Source organism: Podarcis cretensis (genome assembly GCF_951804945.1).
Source record: "Podarcis cretensis genome assembly, chromosome: 16".
Lineage (NCBI taxonomy): Eukaryota > Metazoa > Chordata > Lepidosauria > Squamata > Lacertidae > Podarcis > Podarcis cretensis.
The window spans coordinates 17,267,601-17,292,529 of NC_137186.1; the positions used below are offsets into that span (position 1 = coordinate 17,267,601).

Genomic DNA, 24,929 nt, shown 5'->3' on the forward strand with positions numbered 1-24,929 from the left:
TTTTTTGTGCCGTTGTGCTAATTCTTGCTGTGTACGTTACTCTGGCTTTGCAACCTCTTCAGTTGGCCCAACCTTGGCCAGCTTAATTCCCTCCAGATGTTTTGGGCTACAACTCACATCAGTCTCAGCCAGCACTATGCCTGTCACTTGGAAGAAGGGGAATATGTCGGGTGGCTGCTCTCCCATAAGCTCTGCTGGTTGCACTTCAAGAACATGGGAGGAGCCTGGCTGCTGGGTCAACCCAATGGGATCTCATCTAGTCCAGAATCCTGATCTCACAGTGGCCAACCAGGTGCCCCTTCTGGGAACCCCACAAGCAGGACCAGAGCCCTCCCTCCCTCATGTATTCAGAAGCATTTCCTGCCTTCAGCTGTGGAGGCAGAACAGAGCCGCCACTAGTAGCCATCCTTAGCCTTCTCCCTGAACTTGCCTGATCCTCATTTAAAGCCTTCTAGGTTGCTGACCATTACTGTGGCAGAGAGTTCCACAGGTTATGTGCTGGGTGAAGAATTCCTTTTATCCATCCTTAATTTTCCAACATTCTTCTTCACTGGATGTCCACGAACTGTGGTCATAAGAGGGGCAAAAATACATAATAATCCTCTATCCACCTTCTCCATGACATCCATTATTTTATAAACTTCTATCATGTTGCCTCTTCTTTGCCTTTTCTCTAAATTTAAAAGTCCCAACACTTGGGTCGCTTTTTCCCTCTTGCAAGATGCTGGTCTGAAGGCTGCCTTTTTACAATGAGCTCTCTCAGCGCTGAGCTCCACATCTTGCTGCAATGCCCTTAAATCACTTACTTAGCCTCTGTGCCCACTGCAGAACGCCACAGCCGTCTCCCCAGTCAACTGACCCAGATCGCACAACAATAGCAGAAAGAGGCTTTTGTGTTACCTTTTTTGTCAAAAACATCTTCCAACCTCCTTCGAAGAGAGCTGGTTGTGAATTCTGGGTCAGGGCTACGTTCCACAGACATTTTGTTCAGTGCGCAGTTTTTTTAAAAGGGAATTCTTCTCCCACCCCTTTAAAAATCCTTAATTGCCCCTGCGGCAGAAATGTGAAGCCAGTCTCACCCTTCACCCTAAGTCCCTGAGATGGGTTGCAATATTAGAACACACATTAAAAACAGTTCAAAACAACTTGTTGGCATCCATGTGCCTCAATAGACAGTGGAGTGCACCTCCGAGGGTGAAGTCAAACCTCTCCATTAGCAGCACCAAAATGAGGGTGCAAGCCTGGGCAATGTGCATGGTGGTCCAGGACTGCCTAGATGACAGACCCCCCCCCCCAGCCTTGCCTATGTGGTCCAAAGGAAAGCAGAGCAGTACTCCCATGTACCCCCACTCCACTGGCTAGGAGTAATAATAATAGTTGCTATTTTTAATTACAATTTCAGTTATCTAATATGAGACATTTTGGATTGGAGAGTTCCAGTCCTCAGTTAACGCCCGCCTTATTTCACTGGAAATTGTCTCTCAAAATTCAAAAATCTGGAAGCAGAAGTTTTGGGTTACTTCAGAAAGTGCAAAAAGGCTCTCAGCTTGACACCTGGCTTTGCTCCGGCTGTGTAACTCTGGGACCTCCCGAAATGCGCTCCCCCCACCCAACCTAACCCCAAAAACGAATGTCCTCAAGGAACCTGCTGTGGCTCGCATCTCCCCCCACCCCTCCACACTCCAGCTGCAGATCCCCTGTTTAAAAAGACACGTTAGGTTTCTGCCTTGAAGGAGGGAGGAATAATGAGGGCTCTTTTATTGCATTTCTGGCTCCTGATGGTGGTGGCTTCTGCGAAGAGAGAGAGGCCCATTTCTTCCCCTTCCGCCCATAAACTCCAGCCAACGGGGAGGGCGGCCTGGCACTTCGCCACCAGAACTGGCAAGGAATGTAGCTTAGGGAAGAAGACGGCGGGGGGAGTAAAAACTAAGGGGGAGAAAACAGAAACACACTGAGCTCGCTTGGAGCCCGGGCTGCAGGCCCCACAACTCGGACAGGATGGAGTGCTGGTAGCAGTGCATTGGGGGGGTCTGCCCCGCAGAGTCCGTCCTCTCTGGAGCAGGTAACTGCTTGCAAGCTGGCAGCCTCCTCGGCCTCCTTGCCTGCCTTTCATTCTTCTTGCCTGGGCGGTGGTTTCTTTCCTTCCTGCTGTGCCAGCTGTTGAGTTATTTTTTAAAAAACTAACTTTTGAGCTTGCCTTGGTCAAAAGTTTTTCAGGATGCAGCTGAAAATCTTTCCGGGCGCATCGATGTGCCTGGTCCTCACAGCCTTGGCGCTCTGGACCCAGTGGATCTCAGCCTGAGGTTGGATGGCTGTCTATCAGGGATTTATTAGCTGTGATTGCAGGGGGTTGGGCTAGATGATCCCTGGGGTCCCTTTCTTCTCTACAATTCTATGATTCTGGCCTTAAGGTCTTGGCGTAGCCAGACATTATCTCAGGAAGCGGGACTTTAGCAGGCAGAGTTGAGAAAAAGGAGGAGAAGGATCAAGCCACCTGCTCTGCACCAGCCTGGTCCTGCGTCCATTCCTTAGCAGAGAGCCTCAGTTTACCCAGCTCTAAAATGGGCATAAATTTGAAGATAGTGTGAGTTTTTGGGAGGAGAGGGAGATTGGGATTTTTTTCTCTACAAATCAGTGCAGCTGTGTCCTGCTCAGGAGAGAGGAAACCTACATCCCCATAATGTCTTGCCCACAGCTGCTAAGCTTTCAATATCCCTTTTAGGTGGACTAATGGAATTAGAAATAGGACTTAACTGTGCCCTTTTTGACTGCTGGTACCGAATTTGGATTTCTCCAAGCTTTTTTGGTGCGTTAGCTGTGCGTCCCTGGTGTGATTCCTCTAGCATTAAAATTTCAAAACTAATGTGTATTGTTCTGGTCATCCCATCAGAAGGGATGGGGTTGGAGCAGTTCCTCTGCATGGAGAGTCTAAGGCTGTTGGGGGCTTTTTAAACTGGGGGGGGGGAGATAACTGGGGTGGAGGAGTGGACGGCATGAAAGAAATTTATAAATCAATGGTGTGATTGATCTATGTGACTGATCCACAATTTCAGACAACTGCATAGTTAAATGTGATGTTAGCGGTGGGGGTTTTAAAAGTGGGGGTGGTGGACAACTCACGGGGGAGCAGATAACTGTTCATAGTTATCAGCCACGAGAGCCAGGGGTGGGGAAGTGACTAGGACCTGGAAGACCAGGGTTCAAATCCCCACTCAGCCACGAAGCTCAACGGGCGACCAAGGACCAGCCACTATTCCTCTCGGCCTCACCTCGCAGGGTTGTTGTGGGGATTAAATTGAGAAAGGGGAGAAAAATACGGGCTACAAAGGCAATAAAAATGAATGATAGGGAAATGGAATCTCCATGTTCAGCCCTAAAGGCCAGATGCTGAGGACAAATGATAAGGGGTGGTACGTCATCCCTGTGCCCTGCTTGGGAACTGCCAGAATCAGCCTTCACTCCTTATCTCATAAAGAAGAGGAAAGTGAGGGTTGGAGTCAAAAATCAGATTTTCTAGGCATGAGAAACCAGTGTGTATGGAGAACGCCAGTGCCATCACTCAGGAGGGACTTGGGGTCAACTCAAGGTAAGCATCTGAGGGAAATATCCACGTTGGATGTTTGTGGGTTTGTGTTCTGTTCTGCGCAGCCATTAGGCTTCCTTTGTCTTTTCTCAACATGGACTAGAAACTTGGGGTGGGGGGGACGACTTGTTTCCGGCTCAGCATGGCAGGAATGAAAAGCACTGTGGTAAGCAAAACTGTTGACTTGCCTTTACCGTTGGAAACGAGGTCCTTGTGTCTCCCACCCAAATGCCTGATAGCAATGTCGGCGATCCCTAGGAGGAACTGGGGGACTTGGGGAGTTGGGGCTGCGGACCAGCTGTTGAGGACCGCCGGGTATTTCATATACCCGCGCGTGTTTGTATGACAATATAAAAGCAGATTTGCGCAGATTGGATTTAGGTGACCCTTGGATGATTGAAACCTGGGAGGGGGGGGTCCTAGGTGGCTCTAGGAGAGGATTAGACACATTTGTGGAGGAAAGGGCCAGTGCTTTTTTCCTGGGGGTGTGCAGGGGTACGCACACCCCTAAACGTTTTGTGAATCTTTGTACTTTTGTCCATTTACTGTACAGTGGTACCTCGGGTTACAAACACTTCGGGTTACTGACTCTGCTAACCTGGACCTCGGGTTAAGAACTTTTTTTAAAAAAAGAAATATTTATTAAAGTTTTACAAAAACATAAGTACAAAATTACATGAAAAAATAAAAAATAAAAATACAACATACAAAAAACAAAAAAGAAAATAAGAAAAAATTAAAAACAAATCCGTTTTTTATAACTTTAAACTCATTTGCTTGTTTCCTTGACTTCCTCACACCTTCCCTTTTTGTATCCCATTTACATAATCAAATCAGCAAATCCTTAGCCTCTTTCATTTATCTTAACTCTATGTCTTAACATATTATAACTCTATATTCCCATCCATTATCAATTCATTTTTGCATATTCTTATTAACTTTGTTGCTAATGCCACTTATTTTCAATCCAACATCATTTTAACATTCATTGATTTTACAGTGTTTCTGCAGATAGTCTTTAAATTTCTTCCAGTCAACTTCCACCAAGAACTTTACCTCAGGATGAGAATAAATCGTGCGGCAGCAGCGGAGGCTCTATTAGCTAAAGTGGTACCTCAGGTTAAGAATGGTTTCAGGTTAAGAACGGACCTCCAGAATGAATTAAGTTCTTAACCCGAGTTACCACTGTAATTACTTCTAAATTTGCATCTAACGCACACACACAAAACCTCATACCCACTGGAATTCTAAGAAATCAAATAGCTTCCTCTGCCATCTTGATTCAAAATGACATCCAATTTTATCCAACCTTGCAACCTTGGCATTATCAACACAATGCTCTAACCAACTATCTTATGTTTCTGTTTAAATGACCGTACAGGTGGTACCTCGGGTTACAGATGCTTCAGGTTACAGACTCCACTAACCCAGAAATAGTACCTCAGGTTAAGAACTTTGCTTCAGGATGAGAACAGAAATCGTGTGGTGGCAGCGGGAGGTCCCATTAGCTAAAGTGGTACCTCAGGTTAAGAACAGTTTCAGGTTAAGAATGGACCTCCAGAACGAATAAGGTTTGTAACCAGAGATACCACTGTATTTATTTTTCCCAATTTGAACTATAAAATGGTGATTTTCTTTAGTCAAAATAGAGTACCCCTAAACATTTTTTAAGGGGGGGGGCACTGGAGAGGGCTATCAACGGCTGCCAGCCACAGTGGCTGTGCTCTGCTTCCACAGTTGGAGGCAGAAATGCTTTTTGAAGCCTGGAAGCTGCAGGAGGGGAGAGGACTCTTGCGCCTGGGTCCCGCTTGTGAGTTTCCTACAAGCATCTTGTTAGCCGCTGTGAGAAAAGGATGCTGCATTAGCTGGGCCATTGGCCTGATCCAGCAGGCTCTTCTTATGAATGCAGAATTTGGAGCCCACAGCATCATTTGCAATGATTACCTTGGAGGAAGGGGATTTGTTTTGTTCTTCAAAGGAAGGCGGGTGGCTTCAATTAGCTAATGTCTGCTAAGTGCTTTTGAATATGGAAAATCTCTTAAGCGCTAAAAAAGCTTTTGCTGCCTGAGAAAGCCGGCTTTATTATATTTTTCAAGGTTGTTTTTTTTTAATTGCCAAATACCTCCTTAAAACCTTGCCTGTGGCAGATGTGTGTGTTGGGTAAATCCAGGAGAAAAATGAAGCTCATTGTTGGGTTTCAAAGCAACTGATGTTTTCCGCAGGGGTGTTAGGGCTTGGGGATAATTTTGTTGGGGTTGTTTAAGTGCATGGCTCCATTGGATGCAATGTGTGGGGAGGGGAGGGGTCCCAGGCCTTGAGCAGTACTAGTGGGGACTATTTATTTAGCAAAATTTATATACTTCTGGTTTGTAAAGCAGGGGGAATCAACAGTAGGTAAACAGAAATAAAGCACATGCCACTTCTACGTTTCTGGGTGGGCTTTGCCTAAACCAGTGTTTCCCAAACTTGGGTCTCCAGCTGCTTTTGGGCTATTTAGTAAGTTTAAATATTTTACTTACAAACTCCAAAGGTCACATGCATACGCTATTCCATGCAGCAACAATAAGAACACAGGTAGAAAATTATTGGGTTGCAAAATACCAATAAATACTTCTGAGCATGTGGTCTGGGCTTAAAGCGGTCAAGCTCATACATGTTGCCTGGTGAGCTTCACATAGTACAAGAAAGTAAACAAAGGAAGCTTCACTTCCTTCTTCAATGGAGATGAAGCGGTATGACCTGAGTCTAGGAATACAGTTCCATGGTCTTAACCCCTTCATGCATTAACTAGCCCTAAGCTTTCTAGTTATATTTGACTGCAATATCCCACAGCGAAGAGCTCCAAAAGGACCTCCCCAAAGTGGGTGAATGGTAAATGATGTTCACTGTGAAGTGATGCATGTTGTGGCAAAAATAATAATCTTAATTTCACATGTGCGCTCATGGGGTCTGAACTGGTGGGGTCTGACCAGGAACGAGACCTTGGGGTCATAGTAGACAGCTCAGTGAAGATGTTGACCCAATGTGCCGCTGCTGTAGAAAAGGCAGATTCCATGCTAAGGATCATTAGAAAAGGAACTGAAAGCAAAACTTGCCAGTATCATTATGCCGTTATAGAAATCTATGGTGTGACCGTATTTGGAATATTGTGTGCAATATTCTGGCCTCCTCACCTCAAAAAGGATCTTGTAGAGTTGGAAGAAGGTTCAGAAATGGCCAAGCAAAATGATTGAGGGGATGAAGCCACTCCTTTCTTGTGAGGAATGGTTGCAGCCTTTGGGACTTTGTAGTATAGAGAAAAGGCAAGCAGGAGGTGACATGGTAGAAGTTTACAGAATTATGCTTGGCAGGGAGAAAGAGGATAGAAAAAACGGTTTTCTCCCTCTCTCGTAACAATAGAACTTGTGGAAATCCAATGAACTGGAACATTGGAAGATTCAGGACAGAGAAGATAGTTAAACTATGGAACTCCCTGCCACAGGAGGCAGTGACAGCTACCAGCTTGGATAGCTTTAAGAGAGGACTGGACAAATTCATGGCTGTCAATGTCTGCTAGCCACAATGGCTTTGCCCTGCCTCCACAGTGAGAGGCAGGAGTGCTTCTGAATCCCAGTTGCTGGAAACCACAGTAAAAGAAAGTGCTCTTGTACCTGAATCGTGCTAGACAGGCATCTAGATGGCCACTGCGAGAACAGGATGCTGGACTAGGTGAGCCCCTGGCCTGATCCAGCAAGGATCTCCTTATGTTCATTTTCCTTGCTGCTCCCAGCTCCCAAACCCATCACGCCTTCGAGACCGCGCTTCAAAAAAATATTGCTGGAAAGATGGAAAGGGTGATTTTATCTCCCAAGAATTCAGCCTTGGCTTGGGTCTTTTTCAGCAAGAAGGGAGCCCAGTGCTGGTTGGCACACACTGGACAGAAAGCAGGAAGGGAGAGAGGCAGGGCCAGGGTGGAAGAAGAGGAGGAGTGTTTGGGATGATGGGGTGATGGGGAAGCACAACTGGTGATTTTTATTGGATGCAACATTTTGCCGAATTGGAAAAATGGATAATGAGATGGTGGGGGAGGGAACCCCTTCTGAACTTTGAGCTTTGGGTGCCCTCCCATCTTTCCGGCGGGTTTTTCCTCAGAATCTTTTTTGTCTGGGTTGGTTACAAAGAAGTAATTAATCTTTTATTTCCATCCCTGCCGAAAGCCTTCATCGTTTTGCCTTGACTCCTCTGTGGTCAACCATGTGACTCAGAGGGCCTTCAGCTGTCAATGGTGGCCTTGTGCGAAGGAACAAAAGAGAACTTGATTTCTAGTTTGGGGAAAAACGGGGGGGGGAGAGAGATTTCTTCCCCCACCCCTGTGAATGAAAGGTCTCCTTGGTTGAAAGGAAAAAGATTCTGGAGGGAGAACTGGGGGACAACTCCGTGTCCCACACCTCCCCCCCTCTCATTGTCAAAATAGAGATGGTCAGCGCTTTACATGGACCAGAACTGCGGAACTCCTTGCCTCATGAGGTTGGTTGCATCCTTCTCTTGCTGTTCTTTGCTGGCTCAAGCTTTTTTTTTTTTAAAAAAAAAAAACCAGCAGGCTTTTGTTTTAGCAGATGTCTATTGTTTTTCTGTCTGATTTTTCTGTTTTATCACTGGGTCCAATCTTATTGGGTTGCAACTCCCAAAATATATAAAAACACAACAGAACATTAAAGCTTTAAAAAAAAAACAACGCTTCCCTAAACAGGATTGCCTTCAGATAGCTCGGCTTGGATAACTCCATACCCTCCAACATTTCATCCGATGAAAATAGTTGGTCTTTAAGGTGCTACTGGAAGGAATTTTTTTTGTTTTGACTATGGCAGACCAACACGGCTACCTATCTGTAGATGAAAATAGGGACGTCCTAAGGAAAAGCAGGACATTCTGGGATCCAGTCAGAAACTGGGACGGCTTCTCTAAATCAGGGACATCCCTGGAAAACAGGGACACTTGGACGGTCTGTTTTCCTCCAGTAAGGTGAGCCTTGGGCCTTCACTGTCTTTTTTCAGAGCCAGAAAAAAAACTTTCTCCACCCCCACCCCCGCCATATTTTTGGTAGACTCCAATGATGATGCTTTTAGGCAGAGCCACACATTGAAAGTGCATGGTTTTCCCCCAGAGAATCCTGGGAACTGTAGTTCCCCTCACAGACCTACAATTCTTAGTATCCTCAACAAACTTCAGTTCCCATAATTATTTGGGATTTAAATGTATGTTGTGACTCTGTGTCCTATGCTGTTTGTGTGTGGCCAAAACTTCCTGCTGCTATTATGGCAGATGAAAAGAGTGATGTTTTGTATGTATATTTTTCTGAACTGCATGTGTCAATGTGTCAGCATTATAATGCATTTATGTTCATGTTTTTAAACACACTGTAAGTCACTAGGAGGCCTTTGTGCAACAACTCAAGTACTACGACTAAATAATCATCTGATGAGCCTATCTCTGTTTTATCACATCTTGTGGTTTTATGGTGTGTTCTTGCATAATGCATCTGGCTTCAGTTATTTGTTTCCAATATTTCTCCACCTCCCCATAACTCTGAGCTTCTCCAGGGGGGCACACTCATGACAGAGTTTAAAACACAACATGGTATAAATGCATTTCCTGTCTAAATTGCGCCGCAGCAGAGATAAAAGCAGTAAAACCAACCAATTCCATGCTGTTAGGGTGTCAAAAATTGAAGCTTGCACACAGAATTGAGCCTGGAAATGGTCCAGAAGCTGTTTTGTAGCTGGTGTGATCAGACCAGGACATCCTGCCCCTGTCAACAACCCTGTTTTGGATAATACCCCCTTATGCACCCAATAGATTAATTACTGCAGTCTGCCAAAGAGTCTCTCTTGCAAGTTCCAAACTTCTAGGGTGGCTACCCCTGTCCTGTGGAACAGCACCCCACACTTTCAGGAAACAGTTGAAGATATTGGCGTCCTGGAAGGTTTTATCAGAAGTGTCCACCTGTTAGAGTTTTAGTCTTGCTATTGTTATTAGTTGGGGTGGGGAGGTAGGCTGTACGCTGAGACCCTGCTAACCCCTGGATCCAGCAAGAGTCAAAATTTAAGCCAGGGTAGCTCCTGGGTGAGGCAATCGCCTGGATGATGGGTCATTAAAGGGAGCAAAAGGAAAGAGCTTCTGTGTGAGATGGCAAATCCCTCAATTCACAGGTAGTTAGAAAGGCATAGCGAGAGTTGGAAGTTGGAGTGATGTGTGCTAGGGGGGAAAGCAGCAAACTGGGAGGCAGAGCAGTGTTTGGTTTTTGTTTGAATCCAAGGCTGTAGCTATTGGAGAAACAAGACCCTTTTGGGGGGTGATAATACTGTGAACCCCTCCATCGTAGGCTCAGGCTGCATGTATGTGTAAATAAACCATATAGCATAAAGACACCACAGTCTCTGCTGTGCCTCATTACCAAAAGGAAACAACACGATGCTGCCTGGAACCCCTGGAATCTCGCCCTGCTCAGAGATTGGGGTGAATTGCAACACTGCAGATGCATTTGCTGGGGTTTTTGTTTTTGTTTTGCATTAACTCTTTTAATTATTCTATGTGTAAATCATCTTGGGACAGTGGTTTAGAGTGTGCTGTAGTGCAGTTAAGAATTATGAGATATCTCCCACGCTGCCAAGCATCCCTTTTTTTGGATCAACAGAAAAATAGACGAAGGCTTTTCAGAGTGTGACATTGGAGACCAGAGTTCGAATGCTCCGTCAACCACTGTTTCTGCCTGTGTGTGATCTGCAGCGGTTGCACAATAAAGGAGAAACAGATCCAGTGTGACTTGAAAAGTTTTATGAAGCTTAGAAAATGATGAGTTAAGGACTCAGTTGTGGGGGCATTGCGACCTCACACATGAACACACACTTCAGAAGCTTCTGGCCATTGTGCTGAATGGGGGACGAAGACTGACACACCCGGCAGCAAACCCTGACCAAATTATCTCTAAACTAGACAAATTGTTTGCAAGGGAGAGGCGTATATCAGTGTTCCTGTTCTGTGAATCAGGAAACCCTCAGAGAACCCTTCCATGACCTCGTAAACAACTATTCCCCTGGGCTCGGCTTTTTTGCTTTTGCTGGCTGGGGGGTCATGTTGCTGGCCAGCCTTACTGGGCTGTTTTAGAGATTGCGGCAAGATAATGCCTAAGAAATAGTTTTGAAGCTCTCCCAGGTGCTGAATTGCCAGAAAATAGGAACAGTTGGAAGGCCTCTAGGTGGTCCCCTGGCAGAGTGAGTTTGGCACACCCTGTAGCTGGAGGGGAAGGGGGTCGCACAGCCTTCTGGAATCACCCCCCCCCCCTCTTCTGAGGTGCATCAGGCTGCTGCCGTTTTTGCATTCAGATTGACAGGTCTGGACACAATTCTCTGCCCCTTGATGGCAGCGGCACTTTATATAAGCTGTTCACCAGTGAAAGAGACTCCCTCGGGAGGCGGTGGACTCTGCTTCATTGGAGGTTTTTAAACAGAGGGTGGGTGGCCACCTGTCAGGGAACCTTTAGCTGTGCATTGGCGGGGGTTGGACTGGATGACCCTTAGGGACCCCTTCCAACCCTACGATTCAAATGATTCTATTTCTGCTTCTGCTCCCTGTTTTATTTGTGACTTTATTAATTTTATGATGTCGATTTGTTTTGTTTTATTTATCGATTTATCAACAACTTCTTAATATACTTAAAAGACCACTGTAGACAGTTAAAATTATTGGCAGGGATACAAGGACACTTGTAATGTGAAATGAATTTTGGTAACTATGATTATATAATAGATGGATAATGGTAAAAGATGCAGGGGGAAAAGAAAAAGTTTTTTTAAAAAAACTGGAACCCATGGAGGGAGGGGAGAAGGTCCGAAAAAGAACCTTTTTATTTTTATGTTGGGGAAGGTTAAAGTTATTGTGTATAAATATATTCAGGTAGGTAGCCATGTTGGTCTGACGCGGTCGAAATATATAAAAAAATAAAAAAATTGTCCAGTAGCACTTTAAAGACCAAGTAGGTTTGTACTTGGTATAAGCTTTCATGTGCATGCACACTTCTTCAGATCCCGTGTATCTGAAGTATGCAAGCACATAAAAGCTTATACCAAGAACAAACTTAGTTGGCCTCTAAGGTGCTACTGGACAGTTTTTTTATATATTTCGATTGTATAAATATATGATTTATTTATTGTTAAATTTGATTGTGAGGTTATTGTTTGCCACCCAAGGGCTAGGAGAACCTCAATTATACAAACTCTGTAGCTCCATGTTTGGTGACAGCAACTCCTGGGTTCTGAACACTTTTGTTTTGCCCCTTGGGTTAATTTTCACATCTCTCTATCTCTGTCTTTCCTGTATACGTATATCCCCCGGACCCATCCTCCTTTTTCCTTTGTCATTTTAGGACACAAATGTTGGCCCCCTTCCCCATCTCCAGAGCTACTTGGAGGAAGGGGGTTGTGGACTGCAGCTGCCCAGGACCACTTGGCAAAATCTCTCCCCACAAGCAGAGTTGCCTTTAAAAACACATCTCCAAGAGCATCCCGTGCGCTGTGACTGGAAATGCTTACAATAAAGCTGCCTCAGATCTTCAGGGTCCACCAAGTACCTCGTGTGAGTAAATTATTCTTCCAGTGTTTACGATGTAGGGGCCATTTCCTCCCAACCCAATCCCATTACGCATGGTTTTTTCCGGGAGAGTCTCTTAAAATCAACACACCTTGGAGGCTAGTCGGTCAAGGAAACTACACCAGTTGAATTTCCGCCACAGGGTGGTCCTCTGTTTGAAGGCTGGCTGTTCCAAGTCGCGCTTAAAAGAGCATGAACTCTCTAAGGATTTTCACATTACTTGTGAATGCAGCCCAACAAGTTGAAAGCCTCCTTGTTTGGATCGTTTCTCTGCTCATAGATTCTGGGAATGGGATGGAAGGTTGTTATTGGCCGGGGGTGTTTTGTTAAAATGTGAAATGGAAAAGATGTAAAATGAGAGTCTTTGGGGCCAGTGGGGCCCATTTGGAATTTGGAGAGTGTACCGTGGGTGCCAGCCACAAAATGGCTGCTCTTTGGGAGTGACATAACACAAAATGGCTGCCGTGGGGCCGTAGCATTATGGCTGCTACATCTGAATGAGCAGAAAAAGGGGCAGGAGGACCACAACATGGCGTGGCTGTGCCCTCCTGTCAGTCGGGAGAAAGACCCCCTACAGCGGACACTGCCACCTTCACTCTTAGAGATAAGCTCTTTGTCCCTCTCCTCTGTTCAGAACAGAAAGGAGGGAGGGCATCCATTCTTGGCGCCCAAGGAAATGTGAGCATATATAAGGGGACATGTTCAATGCAGGGGAAGCTGAGCAAACAGAAGCAGTTGTGGATTTTTAAGGGGATATCTACTGAAAGCTTTTGTGGGTGCCAAAGGGGGTCCTGGTGGTCACACTGGTGACCTTTGACCTCCCAAATGCTGCTGAACTACAACTCCCATCACCCTTCCACATTGACCATGCTTGCTAGGGCTGATGGGAGTTGTAGTTCAGCAACATCTGGAGGGCCAAAGGTTCCCTACCTCTGAACTAACAGAACTAATGTTAAAGAGAGTCTGTTGCTGCAGGTGGAGTTGTAGTGATGGGACACTTCAATAAAGCTTTTGATGCTTTATTGCACTTCTGCTAAATTTCTGTCTTGGCAACTCAAGTGTCTCTTTGGGCAAATCCTGTCCTGTAGATCTTCTGGGAAGATGGGATCATCTCTGGCTACCGTCACCCCAAAAGCTCTGCCTTGGATTGCGTCCTCAGCTCTTTTCAGCTGAACAACGAAACCATCAACATTTGGACACATTTTTTGCCGACGTGGTAAGTCTGCAGCATCTTTCAGCCGCGTTCTGTGTAGAGTTACTTATCTCCTTGGCTTTGGGGGGTCACATAACTCCATACCTTCCAACATTTCTCTGATGAAAATAGGGACATCCTAAGGAAAAGCAGGACATTCTGGGATTGAATTGTAAATCCAGGATTGTCTCTGGGAAACAGGGACGCTTGGAGGGTCTGTAAATGACTATCGGACTTTGAAAAGCTGGTACCACAGGATCAACTTCTATTTTGTTGAACCGATTAAATACCGGTAGTTTCACTTGGATTTTGATTAAAGCATGCAGTTTAATTGTTCTGTTTCAGATTTCATTGTGTTATTACCTTCCTTACTGGGTTGTGCAAACTGCTATTCTGAATAATGCTTTTTAGATAAGTTTACTGGGGATGTGTTTATGGAACCAAGGGGACTGTTGGCTGAAAAAGTTTGGGAACTGCTGTCCCGTTGTCCTTCTCCTGGATGCCCTTTGCCCCTTGTAGGTATTTTCTGTGGCGCTTCCTGATGCTCTCCTACAGCTTGGACTTCTGGCGCGACACCTACAGCTGGCCTTTCCTGGCCTACATGGTGCTGGTGTGCCTCTACCCCTTCACCTCCAGCTGTGCCCACACGTTCAGCACCATGTCCACCCATGCCAGGCACATCTGCTACTTCTTGGACTACGGAGCGCTCAGCCTCTACAGTTTGGGTGAGGCAGCTTTCAAGTCGCTAGTGGGAGGGAGTTCCGTAGGTTAACTGTGTGCTGCATTTAGAAGGACTCCCTTTAATCTGTCTTGAATTTTCCAACAGAGGTTGCGCAAGTTTCTTCTCTGTTTATTATAGGCTGCGCTATCACATACGGAGCCTACGCAATGCCTGACGTCTGGGTAGACGGCCCTTTGCACCACTGCTTTGTCCCCCTGGCGGCCCTCAATTCCTTTATCTGCACCAGCCTGTCTTGTTACTCCCGGTAAGTAAGGCCAGTGCTTTTATTTTATTTTTTTAAGGAAAAAGAAGGAGCCGTTCCTCACCATGAAGTTTGCACTGTTATTGCGACACTTTTAACATTTGTGGGGGTGGGGGAGAAGGTGCTGTTATTTCATAGCCTTGGGTGCCCCCAGAGAAAAAAAAGCACTCGGTAAGGCTTTTGTGCCATGCCGAGGTCAGAGCTGAAATGAAAACAGTGTATCTTGCACAGATGTGAAGTTGTGGCATATCAGATTTCAAAAAAGGCTGCATTTTGGAGCTCAGTTTATTTTAAAGATCTTATTGCCAGCAAGGCAACCACGGGCCAACGATGGCTTCAGACCCAGCGCTTTCTATAATTTGGAACCTTGTCAAAAATCAAACAGTGAGTGAGACTATGCAGTTGATGTTTGCTAGCAAATATGAGTTAAAAAGCGGCACTCTTTCCCCAAAACCACTTCAGCTCAAACCAAGAACTTTGTTAAATCATCCTCGAAGGATGTCTGTATATTCACCTGCCACCAGATCATTAAGTAACCTTGAAACCGCAAATAGTTTTTGTATGTAGATTTAAAAACACAGAAGTTACCGGTTATATGATAGGACGGATTTGTGGCAGGTCGGGGTGGATGGGAAGAGAACAAGGGGAAATGGAGATGTCCTGTCCTACCACCAACCATATACGGTACTTGGGATGGGGGGGTCCCTTTTCTGTTAAAAAAGAAAGAAAGAATGCAAAATAAATAAACAATAAATCACCAGGTGAAAGAAGCTTGGGGCAAGGGTCCATTAAGGTGGACATTACAAGTCCCTGGCCTCATATCTGAGCTGCAGAAGTGCAACCCGCCCACCCTGATTTCAGGTGAGGGTGGAGTTCTGGGACTGAAAGTGCTGGGGTTAGGATTCCTCCAGCGAGTCTGTGGCTAAGAGGGCCTTTTGGCTCACACAATTGCAGTGGGTTGGACTAGATGACCATTGGGTTTCTTCCAAATCTACAATTCAATGGCTCTATGACCGCTGAAGTCCTAGAGCTTACTCCTGTGCAAGCGCACTGAGGTTTATAGAAGACTACTACTCACATCTGCTCAGAAGTGAGCCCCATTGACTTCAATGGGGTTTACTTCTAGGTTAAGTGGCAGCCTAAGTCGTCCTGGCCCTGAGTTTGCTGCGTGGCTGCAGACCTCCATTTTCTTAATCAATGCCTATCTTCAGAATGTAGATTAAAAACAACAACAACAATAATAAATCACACCTCTCAAGGAACCCCAGGTAGCAAACAGATACACAGTTTAAAAAACAAAGCCAAAGCTTTCTAAAACAGATCAAGATGTTCTTAAAGCAATTACAATATGAAACCATTACAAGCAATTACATTTGAAAACATCCTTCTGCCCGCTGATCTTGAGGTTGCTAGGAACAGTATCTTTCAGCCACCAAATGTCAAGGCAAACAGGAATGTTTTCAAATTCCTCCTGCAAGTTATATTTATTTCTTCATTCATTGTTTCTGAAGGCAGTCCTGTTTTGAGAAGCTTTTAATGTTATTTATTTATTTCCCACTTTCCCCCCCAGAGCTCAAGGTTGCTTTCATGGTTCCCCCTCTCATTTAATCTCCACAACAACTACCCTCTGAGGTAGGCTAGGCTGAGAGTGAGTGACTGTCCCAAGACCACTCAATTAACTTCATGGCGGAGTGGGGGATTTGAACCCTGGTTTCCCAGATCCTGGTCCAACACTCCAGCAACTATGCCACACTGAGTGATGGAGACAGACACATCGTGCTGGGAAGGACATTCTGCACCTGGGGAACTCAGATGAGTAGCTGGGGGGGGGGCAGGCGGGTGCAGTGCCTTGGGCGCCTGCAGGCTCCACACTGACCGAAACGGCAGCATGGGACTTGCGTCCTGTGGAGGCTCCGCGCAGCATGCTCTGCTCTGGTTTGCCCCGCCCTGTAGGCAGCTTGCTCCACCCCCATGGGCAGCTTGCCCTGCCCCCAGTTGCAGGGTGTGTGCGCTGCCCCGGACGCCCAAGCAGGGAGCTGAAAATTCCCCCGTCATGAGGCCAGTGCCAATTGGGCAGCCGCCCTCTTACAAGGTTGTTGTAGATGAAGTGACAGAGGGCTGTTTAAAAGCCCAATCTAGATGCTCCGTTTCAAGCCAGAGATTCAAAACTGCTAATAATAATAATAATAATAATAATAATAATAATAATAATAATAATTTATTTATACCCCAGCCACTCTGGGAGGCTTCCAACAAAATATTAAAATACAGTGGTCTGTTAAACATTAAAAGCTTCCCTAAACAGGGCTGCCTTCAGATGTCTTCTAAAAGTCTGGTAGTTGTTCTTCTCTTTGACATCTGGTGGGCGGGTGTTCCACAGGGAAGGCGCCACTACCGAGAAGGCCCTCTGCCTGGTTCCCTGTAACTTGGCTTTTTGCAGTGAGGGAACCGCCAGAACCGCTACTCCACCTTTCCCTGACTTTTTTTTTCATAAACTGTTTTCACCACCTCTTAATTGGAACTTTTCCTCCTCCTCCCGTTGGTCTCCTGGTCTAGATTCCTGGAACTGGAGTGTCCTTCTTTGTGCAAGATCTTGAGGACTACAGCCTTCGCTTACCCTTTCCTCTTCGACAACATTCCATTGTTCTACAGGGTAGGATGACGGTGGGGGAAATGTAGCCACGGGGGGGGGGGGGGCTCTGCTGGGAGAGGGTTGTCAATGGCTGCTAACCACAAGGGCTAGGCTCTGCCCAACCAGTCAGAGGCAATAATGCATCTGAACAGCAGATGCTGGAACCGCAGGAGGGGAGAGTGTGGCTCTTATGCTCAGCTCCTGTTTGCTGGGTTCCCTGGTTGGCCACTGTGAGAACAGGATGCTGGACTAGATGGGCCATTGGCCTGATCCTGCAGGGCTGTTCTTATGTTCATATATTTTTTTACTTTGGCCTCTAAGGACTGAATGTGCAGTTTCCCCTACCTTTGCAATCGCATACCAATAATCCAGATTAGTCCCAATAGTTTTTGGGGTGAGCCTCCGCACACCCAAGTCTTGCTATGCCATGCAGATGCAAATTCTTGCCTTCATTTCTTTCCTCTCCTCATGGTGCCACAGGAAGCAGGTGGCTTCGCTCTTTGGCATGGTGTCGCTGTTCCTCCCCCCAGGGCCACCCTTCCTGGCTGACTCATGACACTTCCTTACCTTTCAGCTCTTGTTCTGCTTTGGTGAAGACTGCGCCTGGAATGACTCCGTCCCTGGTTATTTCTACCACCTTCTTTTCGCAGCCCTCACCGGCTTCCTCTTCGCTTCCCACCTGCCGGAGCGCCTGGCCCCTGGGCGCTTCGATTACATTGGTAAGAGAAGGGGGGATGGGGTGGGCCGGGGTGGAAATAATTGAATCCCTGTGATGGGGTTGCTCTGTCCCAGCTCCTGCCAACCTAGCAGTCCGAAAGCACACCAGTGCAAATAGATAAATAGGTACCACTGCGGCGGGAAGGTAAACGACATTTCCGTGCGCTGTGGTTTTTGTCACAGTGTCTGGTTGTGCCAGAAGCGGTTTAGTCCTGCTGGCCACATGACTCGGAAAGCTGTCTGTGGACAAACGCCGGCTTCCTCGGCCTGAAAGCGAGATGAGTGCCGCAACCCCATAGTCACCTTTGTCCAGGGGTCCTTTACCTTTACCTTAATCAAGTCCAAAGTCAGAAGCAGGAAATGCTTCTGAATACCACTTGCCGTAAACCACAGGAGGAGAGAGTGCTCTTAGGCTTGACTGATAAAGGCCACTGTGAGAACAGACTGGATAGGCCATTGGCTTTATCCAGCCCCGGCTCTTCTTCTTCCTTCCCATGGAGGACCTTAAGGTCCACAAATGACAACATTTTGGAGGTCCCAGGTCGCAAAGTGGTTAGTTTGGTCTCAACTAAGGCCAGGACCTTTTCAGTACCGGCCCCAATTTGGTGGAACGCTCTGTCACAAGAGACTAGGACCCTGTGGGACTTGACATCTTTCCACAGGGCCTGTAAGACAGAGCTGTCCCGCCTGACCTTTGGTTTGGACTCAGTCTGACCCTTCTGTTTCTCTCCCCTTATGGTCTTGATTTACCAGCTACTTTTAAAATGAGGCTGCATTTTAAATTGTATTTTAACCTGTATTTTAATTTTTTTCTTTTTCCCCTATTATGTTTTTACTGTGATTTTATTGGTGTTAGCCGCCCTGGGCCCAGCTCTGGTTGGGGAGGGCAGGGTATAAATAATAATTATTATTATTATTATTATTATTATTATTATTATTATTATGTTACAACCATTTTTTCTCTCTTGATCTTCTCTTATCACCCCATCTCTTCTCTCTCCCACCTCCCTTCCTCCCGCCACAGGACACAGCCACCAGCTCTTCCACATCTGCGCTGTCGTGGGCACCCATTTCCAACTGGAATCTGTTTTATGGGACTTGCATTCGCGCCGGGCCTGGCTGAGCGCTCATGCCCCGGCGGCCACCTTCACCCAGACTTTTGCCATCCTTGGAGCTGCCCTCCTGGGCAACCTCGCACTCGTGGCTGCCTTCACCATGGCCCTCCTCCGGTCCTCCGGCACGACACTAATTCTGCAGAGCAACGTCCCCGAGGTGGAGCGGCCCAAGGAGCAGTGATGGAGTCCTCTCTGGCGGCGCTCTGTAGCTTTGATTTCTCTGAGGGACCTTTGTTCCGCCTCTCTCAGACGGCGACTCCTTTGAGAGCCCCTGGGTGAGCGTTTTCTCCGCTGTCGCACTTTATACCTCAGTGTTCTGTGTTCCGGAGGAATGTGGCGCCTGCGTCAGAAGAGGGGGGGGGACCCTTTCGAATGTTCCTCCTAGGTTTGAGCACTTTAAACATTTGGTTGGGACTCGACTGTTCGTGGGTGTGCAGTGCGGAAACCCACAACTGAATGCCTCCCCCCACAGTATGTCAGAGAAGTGGACTTGGGTTTCTGGCTGGCTCTCTCTCCTCCTACACAGAGCCTGATTTCCCCTTTCCATTCAGCTCTGCTTCCAGGGGTGCTAAATTCTAAATATCTGGGCACTGCATCCTTTCTCTTCATATGTTCTCCTCAGGAGAGTTGCTGTTGCACTGAGAGTCACGCTCATGGGCTTCCTGTTGTGGGTATCTGGTCGGCCATTTTGAGAACAGGATGCTGGGCTAGAATGGGCCTTCAGCCTGATCCAGCTCCAGGCATCCTCTGATGTTCTTACATAACTCTTGTCTCCAATGATGGCAAGCAGATACCTCCAGGGAGAGGGTGAAGGCACCCTGTATTCTGAGGGAGGCTTCCTCTGAACATGGAGCCTAGACCTGCTCGCTATCCATTTTTCTCTCCCCCTTTTAAACCACCCACACTTCAACACACCTTGGGGCAACAAATTCCATCCATTAATCCTGCATCGTACAAGGAAGGCCCTCCTTTCTATTCCTCGACCGCCAACCCATTTTTCTTGAGGGACTTCCCTCACGCTTCTTGCATTCTGTCTCAGATTCTCCAGCTGTGGCTGGGACACAGACTAGATGAGAAGGTCCCTTCCGATTCTACGATCCTGTGATTCTCATGTGACACAAGAGGGTGGAGGCATCCTCTGTGGGCCAAAACCCCAGAAAGAGAGGACTCTCACCACACTTGGCGCAAGAGAATAGCACCGCTCACAAAAGAACTAAGCATGTGTGCCTTTCTTTTGGATTGCACAGCTTATTTGTTGCACGAAAACCCAAATGGCATCTCTCCCCACCCCAAGTTGCACTCATTAATTGTTAACCAATTATTGGGAAGTTCCCCAATAATGAAGAGAGGAGATTCTGAGTGAGTGCAACTACCATAGTTGGGTGCCATTGTGAGGGTTTTTTTACGCAAGAAGGCCCCAGACTAAATCCGTTTGCTGTAAGAAAGGAGAGCAACAGCAGGATGAGAATTCTCTGTGCCTCCTGTAAGTAAGATTAGACAAAAGAATGGGCTCAGATTGCAAAAGATGGTTGGATGCTGGGACGATCCATAAAGGTGCACAACTGCGATGGATTAAGCCGGCGGTTCCCAAACATTTTTGGACCATTCCCCCTTGGTTCCATAAACTCATCCCCAGAGGGCCCCCCTCATTAAAAACATCCTTCGGAATAGCAGTTTGCACAGCCCACGAAGGAAGTTCATAACACAATAAAAATCAAAGCAGCAGCTATTAATTGCATATTTATTCAAAATCCAGTTGAAACTATTTATGTAGTTCATTTAATTCAACAACAACAACAAAATCATCATCATCATCATCATTTAATTTATATCCCGCCCAGCCATTCTGGGCGGCTTACAGCATATATAATCAAACATTATAATCAAACAGAATATACTATACAGGCAACAAACATACCAATAAATCAATAGAAACCAATAATAACAACAATAATAGCAACTAAAGTAAACAGTTTACAGTTATACCCAAATTAAAATAACTGCCAACCCCAACTAAACATTTCCAGTGATACCAGCTTTTCACAGTCTGATAGTCATTTACACCTCCAGCACCCTCTGCCACTCGCTTGTTTCTTAGCCCCCCAAGTAATCCCCCTACCCCACCCCCCACAAAGGGGGTGTACCATCCACTTTGGGAACCATTGTCTAAGGCACCTGTTTTGCAACTAGTGGGTTGGGATGACCTACAGACCTAGTTGGGTTGCACTAGCAGCACAATCATGATAACCAGTTGCTGGCAGGGGCTTATGGGAGTCGTAGTCCAAAACAGCAAGCAGGCAGTAGATTGAGGGGAAAGCTGCAATTTACAAATACTTTTTAAAATACTAATAATTAAGAAGTGGGGTCTCCCAATGTATGTCTGGGCTAAAAATGGGTTCTGGGTCTGAGAAGGTTGGAGACTGCTGAACTCAAAGTATTGTGGACTCTCCATCTCTAGAGATCTTCAAGCGCAAGTTGAGGAAATATTTGGCTGAGTGGCGTTGACATGGATCTGATTCATGAGGCAAGATGGGTAGCTGGATGAGGCCAAGAGCCACTTCCGTTCCTGTCTTTCCAGGCTGCCCATCAGTAGGGATGAAAGATGGAGATGTTGCCAAGACCAGCAGAATCTGAAGGCCACAATGCTTAGCTTGTGGCTGGTCTAGGATCACGACTAGAGGAAAGTAGTCTCTGCAAACTCATTCCTTTCACTACAGAAACCCCAAGATGTCCCATATTTTGTACGAGGAATGAGATCCAAACCAAGGAAACCCCAGACTTGCAGATCTGAGGATGTAGAATTGCAGATCCTTAGCTGTCCTAGCAAGCTTATAAGGAACACAACCCTGGTGGGACATTGTGTCTGGACATTCCCAGACCTGATAGGAAATTCTGTCCAGATGTTCCCAGAAAAATGAAAGTCCAAAGGATGTAGTGGGCGATATACTTTTGAGCGTTTGAGGCTGTTTTTAGTGTGTTCTTGAAGAGGGTGGAGCCTGGAGAAGGCCAGTGGCTCATTAGCTGATGGTGCTAATTGTTTGACTGTTAATTATCAGAGCTGGGTTGGCTGAGAGGCATGAGGGTCCTGATAATGGAGATGGAGTTTTAATACGGTTTCCTGGAGGTGTTTTTACGAAGGATCTAGCGTTGGAGCATATTGTTGTGGTATCCAATATGGAAAGTGGGGCCCTGTCTTCACTTAGCTTGTTCCTTGCCTTACGCCCAGTTCAACCAACCAGGGTGATGGACATTTGCAGGCTGAACTTGAGTGACCGTGAACTGGATTTTCTAGATTGATCAAAATCAGCATTTGTGGCTTTGGGCTGGTAGTGGTAGAAATTGTCCAAAGCCTCCCATTATCTACTTTGCTGCTAACTAATAATTACCGTATTTTTCACTCCATAAGACACACCAGACCATAAGACGCACCTAGTTTTTAGAGGAGGAAAACAAGAAAAAAAATATATTCTGAATTCCAGAAGCCAGAACAGCAAGAGGGATTGCCGCTTTCGCTGTGATCCCTCTTGCTGTTCTGGCTTCTGGGATAGCTGCGCAGCAAGCATTCACTCCATAAGACGCACACACATTTCCCCTTACTTTTTAGGAGGGAAAAAGTGTGTCTTATAGAGCGAAAAATACGGTAAGTAGCATGCAAACTCAACAAGCACAGTTTTTGTGGATCCCAGCAGGCAGGGGTGAAAGCCACAGGAATAGAGAGAGATGCTTTTGTGTTCAGGTCCTGTTTGCCAATTTCCCCACAAGCATCTGGTTGGCCACTGTGAGAACAGGATGCTGCACTGAAGGAGCCTGGACTAGATGATCCTTGGGGTCCCTTCCGACTCTACAATTCTATGATTCTATGGCTAGATGGGCCTGATCCAGCAAGCTCTTGTTATGCTCTTATGTTGCCTTAACAGCAATGCCACTGCTAATGGTGTAGAGCAGTTCTGTGGTTGGGAGAGAAGCCAGGCAGAGGAAGAGATTTCTTTCTAGAACTCTCTGTGCCTCCTTGAGTGATAAGCAGAGAGCAACTCCTTAATTGTGATAAGTGAGGCCTTCTCTTTTATTCTGTAAAACAAACTACCCAAATCAGACAGAGATAAGAGCGCAACCCCGCTCCTCTGGGTTTTAGGACCTCGGAAAGAAAGTTCATTGAACCCTTGTAAGTTCAATGGCAAACAAAAAAGGCCAGTAACAGATTACTCTTGGTCACCTCTCTTTCCCAGCAGCGGCAGAGCAAGCCAATCGGGCGCCTGGGGTGAGCCAGGGCAGGACGCTCCGCGGGGCCTCCAGAGTCTTTCTGTCTCTTCCCACTCAGCCACCCTACAGCTGGGGGGGAGGCAGCGGGCGGACCATTTGGGGCAGCATGGAGCCTGCAGGTGCCCAAGCAACCACATCACTCCCAGGAGGGATGCGTTGCTTGGGCGTGCTGCCGGCTCCGTGGTGAATGCCGCCCAGCAGACCGCCCCCACCTTACCCCCTTCCTCCGCCCCTGCTTCCCAGAGATGTCCAGTTACTTGAATATTGCAAGCTGAAGCCCTGCATTAAGGAATGATCAAAACAGGCTCCAGCCCTTACGAGGAGCACCAGATTGAGACCTTTAGAGGCCCTGAGCACTGAAAAGGTGCTGCCACTATGTAATTCAAAATAAAAATGGCATGGGGGAGGACTATATAACTCTTGGGGTCCCTTCTAACTCTACAATTCTTCTGCTTGTTTTGTGTGTGAGAGAGTGCTTTGCTGGTGCCTGATTGTGTCTACACTGTTTACTAGGGAGCTGAGGTCAGTGGGCCTTACTTCTGAGTAAACATGCAGAGCTTTGCGCTGTTAATGTCTCAGTAGGAGGGGGAGGCCCAGGAGCAACAACTGGACTAAAAGGGCTCTACTTTTGGGCAGCCACACTCACCCTTTTTAAAAAAGAACAGTTCTGTTTATGTTTACAACATTAGTCATGGTTCTTGCTTTCTGTTTTTCACAAAGCTTTTCATAGACATTGCTGCATTGGTGGGTTAACATTTAAATGTCCCCCACCTTCTTTTTGTATTAACATTAAAAACACATATATGTTTGCTTTGGAGGCGGTGGTCTGTTGTACTGGGCAGAGTGCAAGTAGGGAGAGAAAGCTTAATTATTATTATTTGTTCTTAAAGAGGCTTCAAATTGCTCTTCTGGGTGTTCTTTTCTGCTCCTAGACTGTGCCTGAGGGCTGCCATTCCTGTGCCTTTAGATGCATGCAATGGACAGAAATTCACCAGGTGCATCACCTGTTGGATTTCAGCCTGCTGTGCAGGGGAAAAGTGCCTGAGGGTTGCCACCCTTATTCCTGGGAAAGTTCCTGTGCCTTAGATGCATGCAGCAGACAGAAATTCTGCCAGTCACGAAAGAGCAGAGGTGGGGAGAAATAGCAATTTTTAAAAAAATGTTTCCTTTGAGGATAGGGGATGTCCCGAAACCTTAGTCTTCGCTGACATGTGCCTTTTACTGTGTTTTGAATGTGTTTTGAAATATTTTATTGACCTCTCCTTGTTCACGTAACCTTAACAAATCTGTGCTTGCTGCTAGGAAAATCCTGAATTCCACAGAAACGAGAGATGCCAAAATTACATATTTATTCCCTGTCCAAGAGAAACCACTTTTTATGGAAAAGCTGTATAAAATGTTTTGCTACCTTAACTGAATGATGCTGTCTCTTGGTTTTCTGTTTTGTTTTTTAAAATAATAATAATAATAATACCTGTATTTGAAATAAAACAGCTTTAATTCAAAACTGGAATGACAGAATGATAAACTCTGAAACCAACAATGCCCTGCTTGTCTGCTGTTCTGTTCTGTGATTAAGATATTTAGGTGCTTCCAAGATGGAGCATAATGCTACAAACAAGTAAATCAGATATTACAAACAGATGACAACTGGTTTGGTTTTTTAACAGACTGGCTTTTCCCTAGAAAGGGTAAATACAAATTAAAATAGGGGGGGGGAGTGTCAGCTGGCATTTTGATGCCAACATTGCAGATCCTGCTGCTCCCACCAATGCTGCATGCACCTCAATTTCCAAGCAGTGACACCTGTGTGTGCAGCAAA

General features: G+C 46.2%; 1 protein-coding gene across 4 annotated transcripts; it reads left to right on the plus strand.

Moving 5' to 3' along the window:
- Positions 1 to 1,792: 1,792 nt before the first annotated feature.
- PAQR6 (progestin and adipoQ receptor family member 6) lies at positions 1,793 to 24,651 on the plus strand. Of its 4 annotated transcripts, none has more exons than XM_079957443.1 (8): positions 1,793 to 2,062; positions 11,985 to 12,193; positions 13,297 to 13,424; positions 13,920 to 14,125; positions 14,260 to 14,386; positions 16,940 to 17,036; positions 17,590 to 17,734; positions 18,757 to 24,651. In XM_079957443.1, the coding sequence occupies exons 2-8, from the start codon at positions 12,143 to 12,145 to the stop codon at positions 19,026 to 19,028; spliced, it is 1,026 nt and encodes a 341-aa protein (XP_079813569.1). In that variant the 5' UTR covers positions 1,793 to 2,062; positions 11,985 to 12,142; the 3' UTR covers positions 19,029 to 24,651. The 4 variants fall into 4 exon arrangements, with proteins under 4 accessions (XP_079813569.1, XP_079813571.1, XP_079813570.1 ...); XM_079957445.1 differs by lacking the exon at positions 1,793 to 2,062 and adding an exon at positions 2,143 to 2,303; XM_079957444.1 differs by lacking the exon at positions 1,793 to 2,062 and adding an exon at positions 3,124 to 3,586.
- Positions 24,652 to 24,929: the final 278 nt, after the last annotated feature.